At 38.8% G+C, this 25,826-nt stretch overlaps 2 protein-coding genes across 2 annotated transcripts; one reads left to right on the top strand and one right to left on the bottom strand.

Annotated features, from left to right (window-relative positions):
* Positions 1-1,520: 1,520 nt before the first annotated feature.
* pcnx4 (pecanex 4) lies at positions 1,521-17,157 on the top strand. The gene is made up of 11 exons (XM_008400043.3): positions 1,521-1,679; positions 3,000-3,780; positions 5,138-5,317; positions 5,416-5,954; positions 6,047-6,147; positions 6,995-7,117; positions 7,255-7,615; positions 11,582-11,685; positions 12,809-13,902; positions 15,105-15,291; positions 15,630-17,157. The coding sequence occupies exons 2-11, from the start codon at positions 3,080-3,082 to the stop codon at positions 15,879-15,881; spliced, it is 3,642 nt and encodes a 1,213-aa protein (XP_008398265.1). The 5' UTR covers positions 1,521-1,679; positions 3,000-3,079; the 3' UTR covers positions 15,882-17,157.
* A 33-nt stretch (positions 17,158-17,190) lies between these two features.
* Positions 17,191-21,618, bottom strand: dhrs7 (dehydrogenase/reductase (SDR family) member 7). The gene is made up of 7 exons (XM_008400042.2): positions 21,412-21,618; positions 20,449-20,601; positions 20,244-20,350; positions 19,337-19,576; positions 18,547-18,669; positions 18,255-18,470; positions 17,191-17,905 (listed from the first exon to the last, which is right to left on the bottom strand). Exons 1-7 carry the CDS (start codon positions 21,539-21,541, stop codon positions 17,864-17,866), a joined length of 1,011 nt encoding a protein of 336 aa, XP_008398264.2. The 5' UTR covers positions 21,542-21,618; the 3' UTR covers positions 17,191-17,863.
* Between the last annotated feature and the right edge of the window lie 4,208 nt (positions 21,619-25,826).

Genomic DNA, 25,826 nt, shown 5'->3' on the forward strand with positions numbered 1-25,826 from the left:
GCAAATCTCACAGAAGCATAAAATCTTAACCGCTTTTCATTTCTGACCTTGCGTGTCATTTATTGTAGTACTGAACTTGTGTGCCGTTCATCACATTATTTCAATCCCACAAAGCGTATTGCTTCTTTAAAAAGGAGGGAAAAAAGTTTATGGGAAAAGAAAACAATTGAGAAATACCCAATTTTCCTGCAAATTTACCAGAAATCACTCTTCACTGGTTTGTTAGATAAGCTTTTTGTGCAATTTTCTGCCAGCCTTTTATAAATCATGACATTTGCATTATTTCTCCTTGACTTAAGTGTTGAAAACATATTTCTTAAAGTGTTGGGAGGATTACAGATTAAAATGAGGGCTGTCAGAACTGACAAGAGTCTTTCTTCTCATGGATTGTCTCACACACAGAGCAACACACAGTTGCTTTTTTACGGGGGGGAAAAACCTGGCCTCTGATACTCACACTTACAATCACCAACATCTGCAGTTAAATCAAAAATGTTTCTCTTTTTTGTTTTGTTTTATGTTATTTTGTTCTTTGCCCCTCTGGTAAAAATTAAACAAATTACAAATACAGACACATGGCCACTGAACCCAGAGTATTAGAATCAGGATCTAAATACAATGGTGCAAGTAGCTACATTTGATATAATAGTAAATAGGGACACCCTTTTTTCTTGATTGGTGATATTCCTTCACACAAACATGATTATTCAGACTGAATCCAGGAGAGCTACAGTACGTCATTGGTTCTCATTGATTGTATATTATCATATTGACACACATGTAAATTGGGTTCAATATGATCTTTTGCTCACTCTTTGCAGTTACAATAGCTTCAGTCGTTATGGGAAGGCTTTCCACAAGGTTTAAATATGCATCTGTAAGGTAAAACGACTTTCTTCAGTCAGAGGTTTCTTCAATTTCGCTGCAGGCATGACTGCTACTGGAGATCCTTCCTACAGCATTACCATCACAATTGCAATTTCAAGAAACATTTATGAAGAGATAAAAAAAATCTATAAAAATATGTTGTTTTTTTATTTAATTAAATGTTGTGACTGTACACTTTAAAAAATTTTGCATCCTATTTCCAGCATATAAATGCACTTTTTATGAGTTTTTTTTTAAACTTCCTTAAACCCTCCTATAGGAAATCTTTACACCTTTATAATATTGTATTTAAATTTGTTGTATATCAGCACTTTTGTTGTTCTATTTCAATTAATCAAGAAAAGTTGACAATCTTCTGTTTTCAAGCATGTTATTACTTTAAATATGAGTAGAAAATAAACAACATTTAAAATGTATGATCCTTTGCAAATTTATTTTATTTTAGAACAATTGTTTTCTAGTTATATGAAGTGTTTTTAATGTATTTCATAGCTGAGATCAAACTGATTTGTTATTCTGTTTTTATTGTGTTTGGTTGATAAACGGGCTGAGCTCTGTGGGCGGGATTAAAAATCCTACACCAATCAGAGTCCTCTCCTTCCTGTAAACTGCACTGTGATTGGTCAAAGTTTGACAGCGCATCTTGCTGCTGTTGGTTAGCTGTGCTATGGCTAGCCAGCAGCTAATGTTAATACTGGGGACTGCAGGCCGTTTTTCCTCTCAAACCTCATAATTATCTTGTGGAAAATAATACTACAGGGTCTTTGCCGTTGGTCTTTAGCCCCCTGATAGTAAGTTGATCTCTCATTGCTCAAAACATTTTATTTATTTAGCTATTAGTGTGATAAGTTAGCGGATTGAGGCGCTGTCTGCCTCCGTTATTTCAGCCACAGAGCTAGCAAAGGCTCAGTCTTTTGAGATCACTTTATCTGTAATGACAAACCTGGTTTGGTGTCACCGGGTTGTTAAATTTGTAATAATGTGTTAAAGCAGACGGACTCCCATCAGAGCATCCTGTTGCTCTGTTGTGCTCTGGTCTCTCAGCAGCAGTTGCTGTTTTTGCTCAGAAACGTTAGAAACATGAGCAAACCAGGTTCACACACCTTTTAGATTCATCATTCTAGATTGATTTAATGTGGAAAAATTAACACATTAGAAAAGTTTTATTATTTAGCTTTCGGTTCTGATCCAGATCCTCTAAACACTAGTAGCATGGTAATAAAAAAAACAGCCCCGGTTAGCTTATATTACCTATACCGGTGCATTTCAATATGTTATCAGTGAAAAGCTAATTTATTAAACTAAAATATTAACTTATTTCACGCTGTATTGTTATTTTGCTCATTGTAGTTTAAATAAAATTACAACATCATATTGGACAACTAAAACAACATTTTAATCGTTTAACACTTCAGGAGTCATTAATGCGGTTACTGCATCAATGCGGCGTGCCATGGAGGATCTTTGGCAGTGTGGGCAGGTACCAAAACTTATTGGAGAAATAAAACAGTATTTCCATAAAGTTTGATAGCAGATTGAAACTCAAAGTGCACTACTGTTTCTTGTTAGACTCCTGCTCTGACTTTGAGCTTGAAGTTCTGCTGCCTTAATTTCCAAATGAAATGAAAAATATTGAGGTCTTTGGACCATCCAGTTTTTTTCTCCTTAACCCAGGTTGAGCAGCTAGTACAGTTGTAGCTCATGTCCTGGATTGGTCTGTGTGCTGCATTCTTGTTGGTTGTGATGGAGGCTCCACTTTTTCTTTTCAAAGATGTACAGTTGTATAATAGTGCATCTGTTTGCAGCAATTTTCATGTGCGAGTGTAAACGTTGAGTTGGAGGAGTGGTCAGCAGCAGCTTATTTGTATTTAAAGTGACAAGATGCCCTAAATCAGCTCTGAAATCACATTATATGAGAATATTTTAGATAATGAGACAAAAAACGTAATGAACATGATTTGTATAGGCCATAGATCTGTCCTAATGTGTTAAATGAAGCATAAGCAGTCACCTTTAGTTCTCTTTATTGAAGTAGTGCTACTCTAGTACATTTTTGGCTACTCTACCCTCCTCTGGTCTGCAATGTGACTGAAGTGTTTCGTGTTTTCCAGGTGAGTCGTCCTCCATGGCTGAGATGATGACAGCGACGCCTCCTCCGTTTCCGTGGAGATGACCTGCCACCCTTTCTGGAATGGTCAGAATGGGGCCAGATGTGCCCCTTCTTAACGAGTACAAACAAGAGTTCTTCTGGAAGCGCTTCCCCCAAACCGTGTTGGGGGGTCCCCGCTTCAAGCTAGGCTACTGTGCCCCGCCTTACGTATACGTCAACCAAGCGGTTTTGTTCCTGACGCCATGGCTGTTCGGTGGCATCGGCACGCTGCTCTGCCAGCTGCAGCTGCTCCAGGAGCTTTATGCCGCCGTTCTCTCTGGCATGCTCATGTTCGCAGCTGCAGCAGGTGTTCAGGCGCTGGCGCTGCACGCTGCACGCAGGAGCGGCACAGTAGTGGAGAGACTTGGCGCGCCCAACAACCTGGTTGATGAGGAGGAGGTGGAGTTCACCCACTGCGTCAGCCCGGAGACGGTCCGATTCATTGCTCCGGGGAAGCGGTTCGGCCTGAATGTGGTTCTGCACACGGTTCTAGCTGGAGTTCTGTGCGGCTTCGGGACGTGGTACGTGTTGCTGGGCCGACTGACGGCTCTGTACGGCAGCACCGGTGCCTCCCTGGTCGTATTTGTCCTCAGCTGGGTGACTCTGTGTATAGCCGAGTACTCCCTCATCGTCAATACGGCCGCAGAGACGGCTACTTTCCAAGCACAGGACACGTACGAGATCACGCCGCTCACCCGGCCGCTCTACGTTTTTATCTTCATCGCCGTGGATTTGGCTGACAGGTGAGCAACAACTCAACAGGGTTCAGTTTTCAGGAAACTGCAATCCTCCAACTCCAACTTTTTTCAGATTAATCGATTATTCTGACGATTAATTGAATAAAATATGTATTTTAAATCCAATTGGACCATTATTCTGACAATTTATAAAACATGGTCAGATTACTCGATTATTTTGACCGTTAATTGGGGGAAAATGATCAGATTAATTTGTTAACCAGATAAATCAATTCATCAGAATAATTGACTAAATTATTATTCTGATAAATAATAGATTAATCGGATAAAACTTATTTTTATCCAGTTAATCAACAATTTATCAGATAAAACAAAAAGATCAGATTAATTGATTATTCTGACAATTAATTGGGAAAATTTATCAGATTAATCAGTTAATCAAAAATAATCAACTTGGCGATTATTTTGATGATTGATCAATTAAATTAATAACAATTTGGCACATTCTGCAGATTTTTCATTTAATCACGTAAGCCTTTTTTATACAATATTATAAATACATCAAAGATACAAATAAACAATTTAATTCCTTTTTTAAATGAGAAAATAAAAAAGTTATTGTCTAAAATTCGATACTGAAGCATTTCTTTTGTGAGTTTGAGCCTGCTGAAACTAAAACTAAACTATTTGAGGAGTTTTGGCTAAAACATGTTTAAAGCTGCAGTATGCAACTTTTAATAAAAATATTTTTTACATATTTGTTGAAACTGTCACCATGACATCACCGTATGGTTTGACACAGATGATCTCCAATCAGAGCTGGGAGAAGGGTCTTTACGCTGTCAATCAACAGCCATGCTTTGTGTATACGGTGCTCACCCCCCACACACTTTCTGTCTGCTAAGCTGCAGTGTCTTCCTGATAGCAGAGCCTGTCATGAATGCTAATGCTAGTTAGCATAGCCACCGATGACGGCGGATACGTTTTTTTCTGGAACTTTAAGTTGTTTCTTTGCCATTAGGACATTTAGCGGCACTTTCACGAGGTTGATTGACAGCGCTAAGAGTCTCTTCCTGGCTCTGATTGGTTGTTTTTAACCAGGAGCGTCACTTTTCTTCAAACAGCAATAGTAGCTCATACTAAACTGTTAAAACATGGTGACAATTTTAACAAAATGTAAAAAACTTTTTTTTAAAGAAAAGTTAGACATGTTTTTTTATCTTAAATGCAAAATGTATATTCATTTTGTACAGTTATGACTTAATTACTGCTCTGAATATGTTTATTTTTTTTAGCAAAATGTTTTTTTGAGACTCTTAATGATTGATCATTTAAATTATTTCAATAATCGATTAATCTGATTAATCAGCCCCAGTCACAGTGGTGTCAACATTTCGTGTAGGTTCTCCCACGCTGTTCCTGAGCTCCAGCTGGCCAGCCAGACTCTACACGTGGTTTTCGTCTTCCTGCCTCTGCTCTGGGCGCTGGGGGTTCTGCCGCCGCTCGACGCCCTGCTCCTTTGGGGAACGGAGCAAGTTCTGGTGTTTGGCCTGGGAGGCTCGCCCATGTCCAGCAACATCAGGTGAGCAACATCCCTCCATGATGACCTACAACCGTTTGTCACCTAGAGACGACCTGTGTTGTTGTTTATCACGTCGTCGTTAACTTTGTGTCCCTCAGGCTGCTCCTCATGTGCGCCGTGTCCTTTGGCGTCGCTGTTTGTAATTACTTCATCCCGTCATCGCTGGGCGTTGTCCTCTTCTCCACCTCTGCCGGGTTTCTGCTGAGCCTGGACCTGAGCCAGGTCGGCGCGCTCTGCAGGCGCCAGAGAACCGCCTTCAGGGACCACAGAGTTCACAGCGGGGGGTCGCCATCTTTCCCTCTCACTTCCTTCGGCTGGAGCCTCGGCTGCCGGGAGCTGCTGCTGTTTTCCAGCCTGCTGGCGGCGGCCACGGCGGAGGCCGGACTGTTGCATCACTTCATTGGCTCAGCTCAGTCCCAGGTCTTGGTTGCAGGACCTCAGGGTCCGGTTAGCTACCTCCTCATCATACTTTTCTCTCTCTGCTGGGCTCTAAGAGAGATCCAGGGAGCTTACGTAGTTGCAGGGATGTTCCTGAATCCCCTGTACCCTAAAGGAATGTCCAATGTTCAGAGCTTCAAGCAAAAGAGCAGAGGGTTGCACGCAGCCGCAGCAATCCGAAGAGTCCTGCTTTATCTTGGTGAGCGTCTGGCTGCATGCTTTTCATTTTCTTATGCTAAACGTCTGCATGGAGATGCGACTGACCGGAACCTGATCTGTGTCCCACTTCAGTGTCTCCGTTTGCAATGGTTGCTTTTCTGTCTATGGACGAATCTCTGCGGTCGCTCCACAGTGTCACCGTCAGCGTGGGATTGACTCGAGCCTTTAGAGCGGTACGTTCAAATCCGAAAGGAGACATTTCGCCTGATTTATACATCCATGCTGCTTCTAAAAACAACCAAAGTGCTTAAAATAAAGTCATTTTCTGGCAATAAATAGTTCTTTTTTGCACCTGGAAAATTTGTTGTTTAAAAACTTTCCGAATGCAACATCACAAACCCGCAGACACTTCACTGTTACCTAGCAACCCCAGCTGAGCTGTGTCCGTTACCTAGCAACCCCAGTAGAGTTCTAGAACATTTAGTCAGCTGATATTACTGCTGTACAATGGCTGCTGGAAAAGACAAGTGTTTTGAAACTGTTCAGAAACTGCTTACTGCATTCTTCACTGCAAAAACGCAAAATCTTACCAAGTTTTTTTTGTCTAGTTTCTAATGCAAATATCTTGGCACACTTGAAATTAGATAAAACTAACTTGCAAATACCTTTTCACCAAGATATTGGAGTTTAGTTCAATAATTCCTTAAAACTGTAGAAAAAGTTATTTTTGTCTTATTTTAAGTTTGGCAAAATATTTATAATAGAAACTAGACCAAAAATACTTGGCAAGATTTTGTGTTTTTGCTGTATTGTTGGTTGTGCAGGAGGCTCCACTTCTGCTTTTCATAGATGTACAGTTGTATAATTGTGCATCTGTTTGGAGCTGTTTTCATGTTTGAGTGTAAACGTTGAGTTGGAGACGTGGCCAGCAGCAGCTCTTTTGAATTATTTCTTTAACAACTTGTTCCAGATTCTCAGAGGCCAAAGGAAAAAAAACGCGCTCTCTTCTGTTCTCCACTGTCTCTACTTTAACAATCACGAACATGGTGTCATTGAGTACAGGTGGTTCTTGCCTTTCAGGTGTGGCAGAGCTCAGAGGACGCCCTTTTGCAGATGGTTGTGGTGATCTTCGTGCGGCTTGCAGCTGGAAGTAAAACACTACCCGGATGGGAGGCCTTAGGAACTGGAGTTCAGCTTCTTCTGGTGAGCTCAACATAAATCAGTAAATTTAACAAATTCCTCTCGATGTCTCAGTGTGAGATTATGCTGCTGCAATAACAGATTCGTATATATGAAGGCGTTTATGTTACAGACCTGATGGTGTTAAATTTGTAACGCAGGTGGGCCTGTTGCTGGACAGACTGGGTCAGTTCCTGGCCAAGCTGAAGTTCACCCTCACTGTCCTGGTGACGTCCTGGACGGAGAAGAAGCAGCGGCGTCAGGCGGCCGGGACTCTCCTGGCTCTCAACGCCTCGCTGTGGCCGCTGGTGCTGGCTGTGGTGACCCTCTCTGCCCTGCTCTCTGCCCCCCTGCTGCCCCTTTTCACCCTGCCCATCTTCCTCGTAGGATTTCCCAGGCCGCAGCGCAGCTGGCCAGGCCCAGTGGGGACGGCCTGTCCCTGTCCGGACTCCGTCTTCTACCAGCAGATGAGTGGAAGCTTGGCCTCTGCTCTAAGGACGGCCTTTGCAAGCGGTTCACTCGGTTAGTGGGTCGTGCATGCTTTCTCTATGCTTTTTATTAAATTATTTCATATTTAAAATGTTATTTATAGAATGTAATTTGCATCAGAATACAAATAATTACATAGCTGAAAATGTAACAACAAAACCCAATTAAACAATTCGATTGATCATTTGATTTTTTATTTTATTTTTTTAATGAAGCGATTAATCGTGTTGAATCAGTTATTAAAATAATTGTAAAATAATTTAGTACAGACTCAAAAACAAGGCATTTGCTGAAATAACGAACACATTCAGGGCAATACTTAGGACAAAACTGTACAATGTACATACATATATATGTTGTATTTAAGATAAAAACAGTAAAGAAATACTACGTTATTGCATTTTAGTGAATAAAATGTTTTATCATTAAAAAAAAAGGAGTTGAAATATTTGTTTATTTGCAGTTTGCATCAGAATACAACTGCTAAAAGTTAAAAATATAACAATTCGGCCCAATTTAACAAGTCGATTAATCGTTTTATTGTGTTACGAAACGATTAATCATGATGAATCGATTATTAAAATAATCGTCAACTTATTTTGTAGTCAATCGTTAACTGGAGTAGACGGACTCAAAAAAGGTCATTTACTGGGGGGGAAAAAAACATATTCAGAGCGGTAATTATATCAAAACACATTCCTTTAGTGTTTTTATCTCAAATGCAGAATATATTAAAAAATATTCCTTTAATGCAGAATATATATTTATATTCTGCATTAAAGGAATATATTTTTATTGCATTTTGTTTAATTATTTTTAAAAGGAATTGAATTCTTGGCTTATTTGCGTCTTTTCAATGTATTTCTAATATTGTATAAAAAGCTTAAGTGGTTAAATAAAAATATTTTAAAAATCTCTCCACTGTCCTAAGTTTTTATCTGAATAATTGTCAGAATAATCGATAGAAGAATCTATTACTGAAATAATCGTTAGTTGCAGCCATAGTAACAATCCAAAGACGACAGCGCTGAGGTAAATCCACGTCCCATTCGGTTGTTGTTTATTTGGGCTGCAACTAACAATTATTTTAGCTATCAATTAATCTATTGATTATTCTGAGGATAAAAATAAAAAAATTCTCATTCCACAGATTTTTCATTTGCCTTTTTTTCTACAATATTAGAAATGTGTTAAAAGATGCAAATAAACAACTCAATTACTTTTTACAGTAATTGTAAAAAGTAATTTTTACAATTACTTTTAATTGTAAAATTACAAATCATTAATTACTAATTAATGATTAGTAATTGATCAGTAATGTATTAAATTTAATAATGTATTAAATTTAATACATTTAATAAATGTATTAAATATATGCATACATTTAATACATAAATTTATACATTAATTTAGTGCTTGGTCATTTGTAGCCAAAGATGCATCTGCAGCTAAAAAATACTTCAAACATCAACATGTGAAAAGCTCTACCCTTTCTGCTTGACTTAATTCATTTTTTTGGATTAACTGATTTAGTTAAGTTTTTTTCTTTTTCTTTTTTTTTTACACAATTTGAATCAGGTGAAGCCAAAACTGCCACTTGAGGAGAACATATAAGTTTTTGTTGACCTTAAATGCAAAATGTATACATTTTTGTACAATTTTGGCTTCATTACCGCTCTGAATATGTCACTCTTTCAGCAACTGTTTTTTATTTTGAGTCTGTATACTCCAATCGATTGCTAAATTAGCTAATGATAATTTCAGTAATCGATTAATCACGAATAATCCGATTAATTGTTTCAGCCTGAATGTTTACCTTCCACTGTAGCACAAAAAACAGTTCAAAGAGAGTTCAGAAAATCATTTCTTAGATGTTTTAGTGACCTAAGACCCCTCTGGGTCGAGCAGGGATTGCATGCGTCCCCTCACATGGTTAAATACCAAAAAGAAACTCTGTTGTGAGCAGCCTTTTTCAAGTACTGGCGGTAATGCGGGCTTACATCATCGCGATGAGTTTCCTGTGAAGTGACCCAAAAAAAACGCTCTGATCTGTATTCATTACATCCGAATGTTTCCGCAACATTAACCGCATAATACTCCGAGGCTGAGCTACACTGCTGCGGCGATACACTCTGCGCTCAATCAGAACGGGCCAAATGGGGAAAAAATACACATACAAACAGGAAGCTGATATTTCTGGAGTGCCCATTCAAAAGTGATCAAAAAATTTCACCTTACTGTTTCACATGAGCTGTAAAGCTGTGGCGGTGATGTGTTATTTAGAATGACGACTTGTTAAATGACAGCGGTTTGTACTGTTCCTTTAGCTTTGCTCACACTGGAGGCTATGGAGCAGTGAGCAGGAAGAGGAGTCTGCTCAGTCTGTCGCTTTCCATCACGATGTAGCGGCTGGAACTATTCTGAGATGTCATTATGGGACGCAACATTATCCCTGAGCCACGCAGGCACTAGTCATAGTAAAACAAAAGCTCCCTTAACCTTGCTGCTCTGCTGTGGGTCTGTGGTGAAATAAATGTCTGTCTTCTGTCTGCAGAAATCAAAGTCCTGCTCCGACTAAAAGAGAGACTGATGGAAAGATAAGGGTTAGATTAGGCTTAATGTTTAGATCCAAGGCTGCAACTAACGACTATTTTAGTAATTGATCATTCTGACGATTAATCGATTAATCAGATAAAAACACATTGCCACATTTTACATATTTTTCATTTAACAAATTGTTTTAATTTGATATTAGAAATGCATTAAAAGGTGCAAATAAACAATTAGATTATTTTGTTAAACAAGAAAATGAACATTTTATTTCCTAAAATTCTATAAACTGGATGAAGCTAAAACTGTCACTTGAGGAGATTTGGGTAAAAAATGAAAATATTTCCAGACAAAGGTGTATTTAATTTAAATTTAAAAAAAATAAAATAAAATATTTATATATATATATATATATATATATATATGTCACTTTGACCGGCGGAGGCTCTGCTTTGGTAAGGAGGAAGTGAGGCGACAATATGTCTTTGAGGTGTTTTTATTTCGGAGCTCCAAGTTACACCAACATCCTCATCAACAACCACACTTAGTGAAACACAGCAGCTTACACTTATACCTGAGGCAAGTTCCACTTACACCAGGTGAAGGCGTGATAAAAAAAGGACAAACAACAACACTATTTACACAAACCTACCAACAATAAATGATCCAACAAATATTTACATGCATGCAAATTATTAAAACTAAACTATTCTAAGGTCAATCAAAAAGTAAAGGTAACAAAATAAATCCTCAGAGTGTTACCCCTCTTAATGGAAGCTGGTATGTTCCAGGAGCATTTGTCTCCCTCTCTGCTCCACCTTGCTGAGACACACCCAGAAAGGCAAGAACTCAATTAACTCAAATTGACTAATCTAAATCAAAACAAACTGACATTCCCCCCCCACATTCTCTGAACAGGAAAGATGGCCAGTCTCCCTACCCAAAAAGAATGTTCACCAAATGTCAAAGTAACTGAAATAAAGAACTGATACAAAATACATTTGAACTGAAAATAACATAATATCAATAATCAACATGGGATGGAACCCCTGGTCTCCATCACAATATATATATATATTACACAATTTGGGCGTAATTACTGTTCTGAATATGTTGGGTTTTTGAGTTAAATTAGTTGAGAATAATTTCAATAATCGATTAATCATAATTAATCCGATTAATTGTTTCAGCCCTGTGTAGATTTCTGTGTTTATTGACGTGATTGTTTGCTCCGTAATGTAACCAGATAGAGAAGCAGCTGATGGAAAAATGAAACGGATGCGTTTGTTTGTTTGTTTGTTTGTTTGTTTGTTTGTTTGTTTGTTTGTTTGTTTGTTTGTTAGGCTGAGTGCATGTTGTGTGTTCCCCCTTTCTTGACCTCGGATTACACGCCACACCTCCTCATACGTTCAATTCACCGACGACTCATGATGTGCTCTCTGTTTGTAGGTTCTGTCGCCCCAGGCTCTCATTTTCTGGGACGTTTCCAGGACCGTATGGTTTGGATAATGATCCTGGAGAGAGGATACGGCTACTGTACAGTTAATATTAAGGTACTGCAGCGTTTTTCTGCTTTTAATGGTCACTGCAGGTGTTTAGTGAATGAATCCTTCTCACTGTGGCCAGATGCTTGGTGTGGACAAGAAGGGACTCACCTGGGCTTCCTTTGATAGAAAACTTCTTGTTACTTTGCATTATGAGCTCAGTTTGACTTTATTTCATCAGAGCTGCAACTAACTACTATTTTACTAATCAATTATTTTGACGATTAATCGGATGCAAAAAAGTTTTGGGCAATTTCTGCACATTTTTCATTTAACCACTTAAATTGTTATATACATTATTAGAAATACATTAATAGGTGCAAATAAATAAATAGATACATTTTTAAATTGGAAAACAATATTTATTGCCTAGAATACAATAATATAGTTTATGCTTGATCATTTGTAGCAAAGGATTCATCTGTAGCTAAGATTAGATACTTCTGACATCAACATGTGAAAAGCTCAGGTACTTGTGCTTGAATTAATACAATTTAGGGCTGATCTGGTGACCATGTTCCGCATTAATCAATTAATAATTGCATAGCAAAAAGTGCTTAATGGGATTTTTTTGGGAACCATCAGGTGGGAAAACGCCCTAAACATGTCCAAATATGTCTATGAAAACACACTGACTGTAAAAACTTTTTGACATGATTGTATTTTGTTAAATGCATTAAATCTGGCTGAGAATTGGTGCTACACTGCAAAAACACAAAATCTTACCAAGTATTTCATTCTAGATTTTTGTTCAAATATCTTATTTCACTTGAAATAAGACAAAAACTCACTTAGTCACTTTTCAGTAAGATATAGGAGCTTGTTTCAAGTCCGTATTGATAAAAGGTACCAGTTCAACCTGCAGATTATTTGATTTATAAAATGGGAAAATGTCAGAAGTTAAATATTCTGCCAGTGAAATTTGTACTTTATCATCAATATTTCAGAATAATTGACCTAAAACAAGATTATAGATTTTGCTGAAAACAAAATGTTGTCTTATTTCAAGTATCCTAAGATATTTGCACTCAAAATTGTTAAAAAAAATACTTGGTAAAATTTCATGTTTTTGCAGTGTACACGGATGCAGTGAATTGAAATTTAAAGTTAGATGAGTTTTTCTTTGCTGCAGGGTTTGGAGCTGCAGGAGACGTCCTGCCACACGGTGGAGGCCCGCCGGGTGGACGAGGTGTTCGAGGCCGCCTTCGAGCGCCCGGAGCAGCTCGGCTTCACCCAGGGCTTCAACCTGCACTGGGGCAACGCGCTGACGCCCTGTGCCGCGCTGGCGGTCCGGGTCTACTCTGACGCCAGGAACGTCCTCTCCGGCATCATCGACTCCCACGACAACCTGAGGAAACTGCAGGAGGACTTCATGAAGGCGCTGACCTGGCTGCTGCTGCGCCACTGTGTGCAGAGGCAGAAAGGTTTGCTGTGGAGCAGCGAGGTCGGGTCGGCCATCGGAGGCGTGAAGTCCCAGTCCTCCCAGTTGGCCCAGACCACATGCAACCTGCCGTCCGAGGCTGTGGTGGTGGAGTCCAACATGTCCTCTCTCAGGTTCAGACAGGACAGCTCCAGTTTGACGTCGTTCGGGGACTGGTCGGACGAGGACGACCTGTTTGGGCCTCAGCCGGCCCGGCGGACCGTGGCGTTGGTGACGGCGGAGGCGCAGTTAGGTCACGCGGCGCTGCAGACCGGCGCCTCACTGCCCGGCTCTGTAGAGATGGACAGCCTGTTTGAGAACATGGCGCTGTCCGCGCTGCAGCCGCTGCAGCCTTTGGGGCTCGGCATTGGCATGCCGGCGGTGGACAGAGGCCGAAACCCGGAGGTGCTCAGAGAAAGCCCTCACCTGAACTTCAGCTGCCCGCAGTCAGAGGCGTTCAACCTGCCTCCGGTTTGGAGGACGGCGCCGCTGCTCCCGTCCCGCCTGCTGTCGCTCAGGCCACTGTTCCCGGAGGAATGGTTTCGCTTCAGCCTGGGGCGCTTCGGGCTGGCGGCGCAGGGGGAAACCCTGGAGGACATGACCAAAGCCCTGAAGGAGGACGAGGTTTTGAAGGAGCTGCACGTGAAGGTGGCGCTGTCCTGCCTCATCTCTGTGGGGGCGGAGTCGGCGTTCACCAGCCCCAGTTACATCTACAGGCTGTACTGCGGAGACGTGCCGTGGACGGAGGGACTGGACTGGCTGTCTTCAAGCAAAGATCTTTACCAGCTCACAATGCAGGCTTTCAGGTACAAGCTCCTGATTTCAACTGGTTCTAATGGGCTGGAAAGAACAGCTTCAAAATAAAATATACGATTTTATTTCCGTCACCAGTATCTGATTTAATTTTTCTTTCTCGCTTTCTTTTCTGAAAAAAGGGACTACAGATTATGAAATATATTTTCAAAAAGTAGCTTTAATTTGTCTTTTTTTTATTTGCAAATGTTAAAATTTTTCAAATATCCGATGGAGACAAACAAAGAGATGCTTCTCACACATTCTGTATATCCGCTTGATAAAACAGCTTTGCATAACCTACCCAAACATTTTCAAAACAAAACTTTGGTTTTCCTGTCCGTTCTTCTCCTGCAGGTCAATCAAAAAGTGACTTTTATTTCAATAATTCCTTCTGAACTGTGAGTTGTAAGTATTGGGGCCAGGCTATGAGAATTTTTGTGTAATTATGAGAATAAAGTCATAATATAAGCAGAAAAATGAGGCAATTTTACCAGGAGAAACTCGTAAAGGTGAAACATTATGCTTCCTTGAACAGGTTGGGAACAGGTTTATGGGCGATACAGCTGATCAGACGTTCTGGAACTCCGCTGGGGTTGCTAGGTAACGGGCGGAACTCAGCTGGGGTTGCTAGGTAATGGACGGAGCTCAGCTGGGGTTGCTAGGTAACAGGGTGGTGCCTCCTATTTGTTGCATTTGGGAAGTTTTTGAAACAACTCATTTTCCAGACACCACAAATGAAGAGAAATAAGTTGTTTTAGCGAGAGTTAAACAAGTCCTTACATGACCTGCTAACTCCATGTGTTTTTTTTCTTCAAAATATTTTTGCTTAATCATTTTAAAGTCCTGCAGCTGATAAAAATTAGATGCCGACACATTTTCTTTTTTGTAAAAGTTTTATACCAAAGTGTAACTTGACAAGATCGTCAACATTCCTCATTTTCATTTTGTTTTTTTGTATTGGAGTTCTCATAATATTACTGCTTAATTCCCCTAATATTACTACTATACAACTCATTATTAAAAAAGTAAAAATTGTACCTGAATTAAAAGTTCAAATAAATAGAAGCTAGAACAAGACGACCGCCCTGGACTATTAAAACCAAAGGAGTGCAGTGGTGAAAAAAATCAAGATTTTTCCAAATATTATATCCTCAAAAACCGGGATTTTGATTCGACAGCCTCTGTTAGAGCCTCTGTTTTTCTTCTCCCACAGGTTTAGCTTCAAGCTGCTGTTCGACCAGGCCAGCCTTGGGCCGATGGAGTCCCCGGAGGAACTGTTCAGCACTTTAGAGGGATATGAACGGGACTGGTACATCGGCCTGGTGACGGAAAGAGGCTGGCACGACAGCGTCCTTCAGGAGAAGCCCTTCCTGTTCTCCCTGGGACACGACATCACCATGGTAACTAAACGACCTCTGCTGCATCAAGTTAAGAACAATAATTCATGTCAGTAACAAAAATAAAGAAAATGTTCCAAATCAGTTTCTTTCAATAAAAACTTATGAAACTTTAACAAAAGCTGCAGGTGTGAGTCTGAGTCAAGTGAATTTTTGGTTAAAACTTGTTTTTCATTCAGTGAAATTTTACTCAAGTAAGAGAAGAAATACTTTATAATAAAATTACTCATGTAAAAGTAATGGTACTTTTTCCCAAAATGTTACAGGTTAGCGCCCAGCTCTGGGACACGTTGTGATGGTGGGTTTAGTTTTCAGAGGCGCTGTCTGTCTTCCCTCCTTAGGGAACCTACACGGGTCGGGTCCTGTCCCTGCAAGAGCAGCTGGTGCAGGTCGGCCGTCTGAACGGAGAGGGGGTCAGAGGTCAGTGGGCAAACCTTTCCTGGGAGCTCCTGTATGCCACCAATGACGACGAGGAGCGGTACAGCATCCAGGCTCACCCGTTCATGCTCCGAAACTTGACAGTTCAGGCTGCCGACCCGCCGCTGGGTTACCCCATCTACTCCTCTGCCCCGCTCCACTTCCCCTGCCTTTGACCCGGAGTCCCTCAGGGCGCCTTCGTTTCAAAACAAAACACCTCAGTTTGTTTCTCACCTGTTGAGGTTGTGCATTGTTTTCTGTTTGGACACCCATTATCTTTCTCATTAAAGTTAAAAGGATGTAACTTTTATAAATAGTTTTTCTTTTACATTTTTGTTGAAACTGTCACCATGTTGTTATGAGACAGATAATCTGTGAAAAGGTTGATGCCATCTGAAGAAATACGTGACCAGAAACAACTAATCAGAGCCAGGAGGCGGGTCTTAGCGCTGTCAATCACCTCATGTACTCAAACAACTTGCCATATAGAAAAAATATTTTTCCAACATGCTAATTGGTGTAGCATTCACGACATGTTATGCTGATGGGAAAAAGTTGTAGCAGAAGTTGATTGACTGCGCTAAGACCCGCCTCCTGGCTCTGATTGGTTGTTTCTAGTTATCAAAAAATGCATAAAAGCTATGATTTCTTTTTCTTTTTTTTTTTTAAAACACATTATCTGTCTCATATAATGTCATGACATGGTTACAATTTTAACAAACGTAAAAAATATATTTATTAAAAAGTTACATACTGCAGCTTTACGTGGGAGTTTTTAATCATTTTTAACAGGAACTGTAGCACCACTTTACTTAATAATGTCAAAATTGGGATTTAAAATATAATAAAACATCTTTAAAGTTGCAGTATGTAACTTTCATATAAAAACAGACATATTTGTTGAAGCTGTTTGTCATGAAACAATCTTAAAAGCTTCTCCACCTTCTCCAGTGGTAACTTGAAACAACCAATCAGAGCCTGGGGGCGGGTCTTAATGCTGTCATTCACAATCCCTTCCTTGCTCTGCAGCGAGAAGATTATGTGTTTGCTAGGCTAGTTAGCGTAGAAGACGGATAAACGATTTCTCTGTAATGATAAATTATTTCTCCATAATTAACACATTAAACAGCCAATAGGAAGTGGCCTAACAGTGCTAAAACCCGCCTCCTGGCTCTGATCGGTGGTTTTAGGTTTTCACAGATGATCTCTTATGACATAGTGACAGTTCCAACAAATGTTCGTCACATACTACAACTTTTATATGGCATTATATAATAATGCAAAATGTAATAAACGCATTTTGAATTGTTTTTACTTGTAGGTTAATATTGCGAGTTCTGGCTAAAACGCAACTAAATGACAAAGTTTCAAGTTATTGACCAAAGATTACATTTAAATGGTTACTGAATATACAACATGAAGTATAATTATTTGTATGAACAAAAAATTGTTTTACAAAATAATTGAAATAATCAGCACAAAATGTAACATTACAAAATGTGGATTTTATTACATTTTGCATGTATTATTACATAATGCTGCGTTACAGAAGCATTTAATGCCAAAATCTGAGTCGAGCACATTTCAATTTGTTGGAATTGAACAGAGAAACCATTTCTTTTTTAGGAAAACATCTGGTTTTATTGAACTTTTTCCACATTTTTCTGATTTCATCTCCATGTCGCCAAGAAAAGGGACGATAATTTGAATGTTCTGTTCAGGATATCAAGGATGTGCCTTGGGAATATCTTGCTCTCTTTATGTCAGTGCTATTGTTTTTGTTTACAATCAGTTGTTTACAGGCGTTCAAAGGAATGTGTCCACAGATTTCTGTACATAGTAATTTTTATATATGTGTAAATGTACATACTTGAAATAAAATGTTGGCAAAAATTTTTTGTTTTTTTTTAAACATTACCAGGTTACTAAAACTGATTTTATTGTGCATCGGAAAGGTCAGCACAAGTGCATATTCATTCTTACTTATACGGTCTTCAGGCAAGGTTAAACATTTTCATCTAAAAAAGAAATTACATCTGGGATGGAAGGAGCGCCGAGCTTTCAAAAAAGCTATCCTTCACCCTTAAATCTTTTCTGGTAGGAAACAGCCAGCGTCAGGAATGCAGCAGAGTCCTTCCCCTTCAGGATGCGTCGTCTTTCAGGAGGTTTTTGGTTTAGTGAAGTATGCGGAGTCCGCGTCCTGCAACAGAAAGGGCTGCCTGTCAGCTCCGATTTGGCACAGCAGTAAACAAAATCAGAATGGTTCTCATTCAAGGATGAAAACTGAATGAGAGGTTTTTAAATTTCCAGTAATTGTTCCGTGGCCACAAGCTTGACCCTGACATTTCTTTAAATACACAGACTTCAATGTTGAAAAATATTCCTCGATTGGTAGATTTCTTCCCTTTTCCTCCCATTATGCCTCAAACTCTCCTGAAGCTGCGGGTGTCGGGCAGAGGTACGTCACTGTAGCTGATCTCTGCACTAGAAACTAGACTAAAACTACTTGGTAATATTTTGTGTTTTTGCAGTGTTGAAGACAAACGTACCACACCAGCTTTGAAGTTCTGCACCCTTTTCCTGCCCAGCTGGTTGGTCATGGCCCAGGCCACTGTCGGTGCGTACTGCCAGGCGTAGTAAAACATCAGGAAGGGCTGCTGGGCAATCCACATTTCCTTCACACCGTTTGCAATTCCCACCAGCATCAAACGCACACAGCGACTCGTCGACATCTTGTGCTCCTGGCTGCCAGCTATGGCCACAGGCTGAAGAGGAAAACAGTTAGAGAAAGCAGAAACAGCCAAGTAGTCAGAGGCTTAGAGAGAAAATAAAATGTGTTACCTTGTTTAGGTCTTCAGTGAAGGCGTTGTTGACGATGTCTGACTGAACCGGACCTGGACACACCATGCTGATGAGGATATTTGGGAAGTCTGTCAGCTCAGTTCGAAGAGAATTAAAGAAACCCTGTGGACGATAACCCACAAAACAGGTTCTCGTTACGCTGGTAATTATCAGTTAGATTCATGACAAGGCAATAAATCAGTTTATTGCATGTTAAATTAAAATAAGCTCAATAATTTTCACTTGCATGATGTATTGTTTTTCTCTTTTCTACCAAAAACTGGATGATAAAAGTCTTCAGTCTGGTGCTTTTCTATCAAATAGTCTTTTTTGAAGGACAATTTTGTTTTCAGAGACTTATTCATTTATTTTAATTGTTATTCTGCTGTTTATTTATTTTGAATAATTAAAATGTCCTGTGGAAAAAAACTACATTAGCTCAGCTAATTTTGATAATTTGGCAACAAGTACTGAAGTGAATATCACCGATATTTAGAATTACACAGAGGTGGGTAGAGTACTCAAAAGTCGTAGCTGAGTAGTAGCTGTGAGGTACTTATGATGTTTAGACAGGAACGAGGTGAGATTCTCAGCTTACTGTTGTCATAGTAACTGCCTAACAAGATGGCTGTCAGTTACAAAGTTCACAGAAGTGTGACATTACATGAGAACTTGTATTATTATTACACTATTACCATTGGTCTCAAACAAACAATACTATTGTTTATAGCGATAACTTCTGGGACAATTTATCGTCCAGTAAAGTTGGACAGGGTTAAAATGGCGTCACCTGCAGCGCGTGCTTGCTGGCAGAGTATCCCGTGGATAGGGGCACCCCAGCCAGGCCGGCCACGCTGCTGACGGTCACCACGCTCCCTCTGCCTCTCTGCGTCATGTGAGGCAGCACCTGCTTGGTCAGAGACACCGTGCCGATGAAGTTCAGCTCCATCAAGGCCTCGTAAACCTCGACGTGGGTCTCCAGGAACAGGGAGCGTTGGCTCCGGCCCCCGTTGTTGATCAGGACGTCGATCTGAGGAGGAGGTTTGGGAAATGTCGAGAGTTTGAAATCGAATTTTCAAAGTGGAACTGATTCTGTCCTCATTCAATCAACCAATCAAGTTTATTTGTATAACAAATAACTCAAGTGTTTCGGCTGTTTCGCAGTTTTCTGGACGTTTGTTCCAGATTTGTGGTGCATAGAAGCTGAATACTGCTTCTCCGTGTTTGTCATTATGTCTCTATTTGGTTAAATAACATTAAAAACTCCACAATAACTGCTTTACATTTAAGTATTCCAGTATGTACAGATATATATACTGAAGGGTGTTCCTCAGGGGGTAGTACTCGGACCATAGCTGCTGGTCATCTACATTAGCTGTACTTCAGTTAACCATAAAAGTGTGCAAACATGAAATTACGAAAATAAATTTGCTTAATGGAAACACCCCAATTTATAAAAATAACAGTTTTTGCGCTAGGATGAAGTTTTTCAGTCATATCAAAATATTTATTTTGCAAAACTTTAAGTACATCTTGTTAAAACCTTTTCTTACGTTTACTACATGCTTTTTTGTTTTAAATAGTCTTAAATGTCTTACCCCTCTTGTAAAATATTTGTATTCTCAACTAGTTTCTTGGTTGTGAAAGGAGATGAAAACACTTTTCTCCTCTGGATGCAAAAAATGTGATGCTCTTACGTGTCCAAAGTTTTCAATCACTGTTTTTGTTTTTTCCTCATGCGACTTCCTTTCCAACAAATCAAGAGGAAGAACAAGAATGTCCTCGTCTTTGAGGCTGGAGATCTCTTGAAGAAGACATAAAAGAAACACACTCGTGTTATTTTAGATTAAATATAAATTCTTAAGACATTTAGGAAAGTTATTTGAAAACCGAATAACTCACCCAGACATTTTAGTTTAACTCGGTTCAGTTGGTCTTCACGGCGAGCGGACAGGACGAGTCGAGACCCGCACTTCGCCAGCTGATAGGCCAGTTCTTCTCCAATCCCACTGGAGGCTCCGGTGACCCAGACCACCAGGCCTCTCAGCTTGGATTCTGGGAAAAACAACAACAAAACTACTTTACTACATTTTAATTCAGAAACAATTAAATTTAAACTATTTACCAAATCTCAGTCTATTATTTATGTAAGAAATCCTAAAGAAAAGGTGGATCTGTAGTTATGTTCACATTTTTTAATATTTAAGTCTTTATTTTAGAGTTCATCATGGAAAAACAACAGCTCTAGTAAATAAATGAATATACTCAGCTGGTTTAACCAGTGGAGTTCCCCAGGGTTCAGTGTTTGGGCCCATTTTTTTCATCTTTAGGAAACAATATTTCATTTTGTGTTTGAACTTTATCTCCTTGAAATAATAAAAAAAGGTAAAAGGTTTTTATATAAATACTGGATATTACAATTTAAAACATAAACCATAACAATAAGAAAAAGTAACAGTAGATTAATTCATGTTACACATTTGATCAATATTCATACAAAACCTGACACTTCAATATTAAAACATTATAAAAACATTTTTGCAGAATCTGGTTGACTACAACGTACAAATGACTTAGACTCTTAATTCGTTTTAACCGTGGTTAACTTCCCGTTTGAGTCGCGATGATTTTATTTTGAAGGGGTAACTTCCTGTTTAACTGTTAGAGCAAACGGCAGCATAACGGGACAGAAGAGAAGTTGTAACGGATGTTACGCGACAACTGTGCATTTGTTATTCCGAAAAATACCGATTTTATTGACAATCCTGGTTTTGCGAAACAGTTTTGATCTTCAACACTTGTTGTGTCGATCCGAACCAGGCGCACCCCTCTCATAACTCCCAGTGTCCAGAGTCCGGATCTTACCTGGTTTGTGTCCTATTAAGCTAGCTAGCTGGAGAATTACGTCTGCGTCTCCAAAAATAAAACACACGACGTGGACAAGCAAACACAGAAGAATAAAACTCCACAGGAGGGAGGAAAAGCACCAATCCATTTGTCAGAAAAGGAGTTTAATACGGAGAATTAAAAAAAACAACTGCAGAGAGGAAGCTAAACTGTAATGACGTCACTTCCTATAGTAATATTTTCAAAATTAAGATCGGCCTATCTATGTAGCTAGTTATTAAACTTTTTCCACATTTTGGCACAAACATAAGTCTGTTTTAATGGGATTTCATATATGAGTGACCAACACAAAGTGGTTTATAAATCTGAAAAGTGTGGAATGCACTTTAATTAAGCCCCTCTGAACCAACTACAAATGAACTATAGCTAACTTGATTTTTATAATTGCTCATTTGTACCACTACTAACCATTTCTTGTAATTTGCTGTAAATTAAATGTTACGTGTGTTCTTCCATGTACATGCCAATTGTTTTTCTTTATTTTATATCATCAACAGATGAAAATTCGCTCTTGTGGCTAAATCTGGCACACATGGTTGTTTTAATGTACTCATGTTAATTAGCACCCATTATTCCTTATTAAATAAATTAACATTTTGGGTTAGATTTCTTCCTTTGCACATCTAGAGACAGAAATATTCACCTGGATGTGTGGAGAACATCTGTGAACATCCATTTCCAGGTCTTACAACATCTTCTCTTTTGGATTTAGGTCAGACCTTTGAGTAGGCCAAGGTTCTGCATGTTCTGCCACACACCCGACCTTAATGGATGGGTAACAATTCATGTCTTGCTGAGGAGGCAATGCTTTTATGCATTTAGCTCCTTCCTATTAATATTAACCAACTGTCCTGTTTCTTCTGAAGAAAAGCATGCCCACAGCATGATTCTGCCACCACCTTGTTTGGATTGAAGGATGGCATGTTAAGGTTGATGTGAATTATTATAATTTCTTTTTCTTCCTACATGCAATCAGACAAATTAAAAGTTAATTAAAAACATCTGACATGATAATAAAAATGTTATAAAATGCCTAATGTTTTAATTTTGGGGCATTGTATTTAGAAATATTTGTCCTCTTACTGTTTATACACACAAACATGCATCCATGGCAACAACGTACCACACCCTAAAGGCCTGCAGGTTATGCACTGTCATTAAAACTGGTCATGGTTCTCAGCTATTCAGTAAAACAATGTCATATAAAAAGGAGCACAATCTAAAGCATCAATGTGCCTTTACAATACAAAAACAGATTATTGATTATATAATGACTGTATTATATGAATGTTATTAGAAAAAACTGCATGTTTGTGGTTTGTTTTGTTACCGTTTCCTGGAACGTATAAATCTTTTCTACAAATTTGAAGTATTTTAAAGATTAAAAATTCTCCTTAATAGATTTTACAAGTCACTAACAGAATAAAAAATTGCAATTATTTCATTTCATTTGGCATTTTACATAATTCGTGATGAGTTGTGTCATTTCTGTTATTCATTTGGTGGTAAATGAATAAAAAATGTTTTTCATTGAAATGAAAGGAGAACACTGACCTTTCAAAGCAGATGAGTCCAAACATTTTTACTCTTTTTCAAACATTATTACATAAGGTTTAATAAAATAAGTGTAAATTCGCTAATTTAAACCTTATTGCTCTTCAGTGGAACACATATTACTACAGGCTTATGTTTCATTGCTGTCTGATTGAGTGATTTTCCTCTCAGGTCTCTGGACTGGAGATAATACAATTAATAAATTATGAATACATAAATTATATTAAATAGTTTTCCTTCTCCGCATTGAGAGAAATATATTATATCATATTATTATTTGCCAAACAGTTTTGTACTTTTTAAATATATTTTCACCCATCCAATTACCATTTTCTCAAAGAGGAATGCACTAAAACTAGTAAATGTATAATAAATGTTATTTTTTTTACTTTTTTGACTCCTGTTTTTTCAAACAACAAACAGCATCGTTATCAATTTTAACAGCTGTTAATTAATCTACACAGTTTCAGCTAAATACATGTCACAACTATTGAGTCTGGTGTCTCTTAATCTTCTACTCTTAGTAGTAAATAATGCACCATGTTGAGTTATGATTCTTCCAAAAACAGAGACCAATCTGGTTGGTGATGTCGGCCTGCTGCTGCTATTTTCAACACAAAGTGTGAGTACAGTTCAGTGAGAAGTTTCTTTAAAAAAAATCAAGTTAATTTTAGAAACATGATGTGCATCAGCATGCTATTTGAAGTGTATGTACTGGGACGTATCCTGTTACTGGTGGTGTCCCACTCAGGACAAACAGTCCCCTGGCAGTCAGGATGTACATGCTGCTATATGTCTAAAATGATCTTACAGCCTCACAGAACTGATTTACATTTTTAACGCTGTGTCTTCTTCAGAAAATCACCCAGAAGTAAATCAATGTCTTCATCCTTGAGCTTTCAGTTTTCTTGAAAAAAAGAAGAAGAAATAAAACCAACTTATTAGGCCGTATAAAGACATGAGATGTACAGGATGTTCTACGCTGCACTGACCCTGCCCAGAGTTTAAAGAGGCAGTGGCAGCTTTTTCCCCTTTCACTTAATAATTACATTGATTTTTTTCATATACACTTGTGAGAAAATATCAACTATTAATTTTCTTTGTTCAGAGATCTTTATTCATCAGCACACAGAGTTTAGAAGATTCACAACAAAACAGAATGAGTTGTTTTAGGGCGTCTTGTCATTTTAAATCCAAATAAGTTGCTGGAACTCATCGTTCACACTTATACGTCAAAATGGCTGTTAACAGGGGTGTGCTGTGGTGGTGCAGGGTTTTGGCACGGCCCATGTGTGGGGGCCTTGGTCCTCAGCATGGCTGTCACAGGTTCGATTCCCGGCCTTGGTGACCTTTGCTGCATGTCTTCCCCCTTCTCTCATTGCCCGTTTTCCTGTCAGTTAACTATCAAATGAAGGCCACTAGAGCCAAAAATATCTAAAAAAAAAAAAAAAGGCTGTTAACATGCACAATTATACAGCAGTACATTTTTGAAAAGCAGAAGTGGAGCCTCCTGCACAACCAACAAGAATCCAGCAAGTGGTTTCTGGATGGTAAGTCAACAATAAAACACTTGTTGTGTTTTCCAGCAGCCATTGTATGGCACATACAGCAGTAAAACCAGCTGACCAAACGTGCTGGAGCCCAGCTGGGGTTGCTAGGTGACGGGTTAGACTTCGCTGAAGTTGCCAGGTAACTGCGGAGTGAGACTCAACAACTGGGAGGTTTTTGAAACCCCTAATTTTCCAGACACCAAAAACTTTTACTTCTTAAAAAACAGTTTTATTGCCCCAAACCAGTAAAATGAAGTGGTTTGTTTTATTACTGCTTTAGTAATAAAACAGGGAAAGTATGTTTTAAAAACAGTATGTTTTAAAAACAGCCCAAGTGTGTTTTAATTAGAAGTTTAGACCCACATGGAAGTATAAAAACATGGGAAATGTGAATTTTGCATAACAGGTTCATATGAAATATTTCTGTGTACAACTCTGTGTAAGTCTGAAATCTTTGTCCTGATTTTCCCATGACTTCACACGTTACAAAGAGATTAAATTTTTACTAACTCAGAAATAATTCACATTAAAATTTCACTGGTAGTAATAAAAATGCTGCAGTTCTCTTTCTATGATGAAATTTAAATTGTGATTGTGACTTTATGTTTTCATGGACACTCTAAGCTTTGTGGGACCTCTGAGAGAGCGTGTCCTTGTTTTTGTTTTGGATCAGATTATGGTTCACACAAGATAAGCTGAACTCCGGGGTTTCAGTTTGACAGGAGCTCCAAGAGGGCGACGCTCCTCTGCACCCACAGAGCAGAGGTTACGTAAGTGACCAACGCCGAGTTGCTTTCTGACAGATCAGCACATAGGGAGGAAAACGGGCTTTTACTGAGTCAAAGAGACTCCAGCTGAACCCAAACTTTTTAATCTAAAGGTTGGCAGAGATGCCGCATCGATGCTAATAATTAATTTTTTTTGTAATAAAGTTCTTCAACTTATGTTCTCTCTCATTATACTAAATAATTCAGGTATAGATATGCATAATCTGGGCTTTCCACCTTGACTTGGATGCATAAATATTGGGTTTGTTTGAAAAAGGATGATTTGTCTTCAGGTTTTAATTAATTAATTAATTTTGTTCATTTATTTCAAACTTTAAAAATAAAGAAAACAAGAAATCAGTAAGACAAGAGTACAGTATATGCATTCATAGCTTTTTGAGATTTCTTTTACAAGAATTACTGTATTTTATAATCAGCCTGTGAAAAACGAGCATCTCAGATCATGAAGCTTTTCACTCATTTTCCTGATTCTGCAACCTTC

This window comes from Poecilia reticulata, chromosome 22 (assembly GCF_904066995.2).
Source record: "Poecilia reticulata chromosome 22, P_reticulata-male-v2, whole genome shotgun sequence".
In the NCBI taxonomy this organism is placed as follows: domain Eukaryota; kingdom Metazoa; phylum Chordata; class Actinopteri; order Cyprinodontiformes; family Poeciliidae; genus Poecilia; species Poecilia reticulata.

Coding starts and splice junctions, on each gene's coding strand:
- dhrs7 (XM_008400042.2), bottom strand. CDS start 21,541: ATGGATTGGTGCTTTTCCTCCCTCCTGTGGAGTTTTATTCTTCTGTGT. Junction 18,670..19,336: donor CCAGCAAGCACGCGCTGCAG/GTGACGCCATTT, acceptor TATCGTCCACAG/GGTTTCTTTAATTCTCTTCG. Junction 17,906..18,254: donor AGAACTTCAAAGCTGGTGTG/GTACGTTTGTCT, acceptor TTTCTGTTGCAG/GACGCGGACTCCGCATACTT.
- pcnx4 (XM_008400043.3), top strand. CDS start 3,080: ATGGTCAGAATGGGGCCAGATGTGCCCCTTCTTAACGAGTACAAACAA. Junction 7,616..11,581: donor CTTTGCAAGCGGTTCACTCG/GTTAGTGGGTCG, acceptor CTCTGTTTGTAG/GTTCTGTCGCCCCAGGCTCT. Junction 15,292..15,629: donor TGGGACACGACATCACCATG/GTAACTAAACGA, acceptor TTCCCTCCTTAG/GGAACCTACACGGGTCGGGT.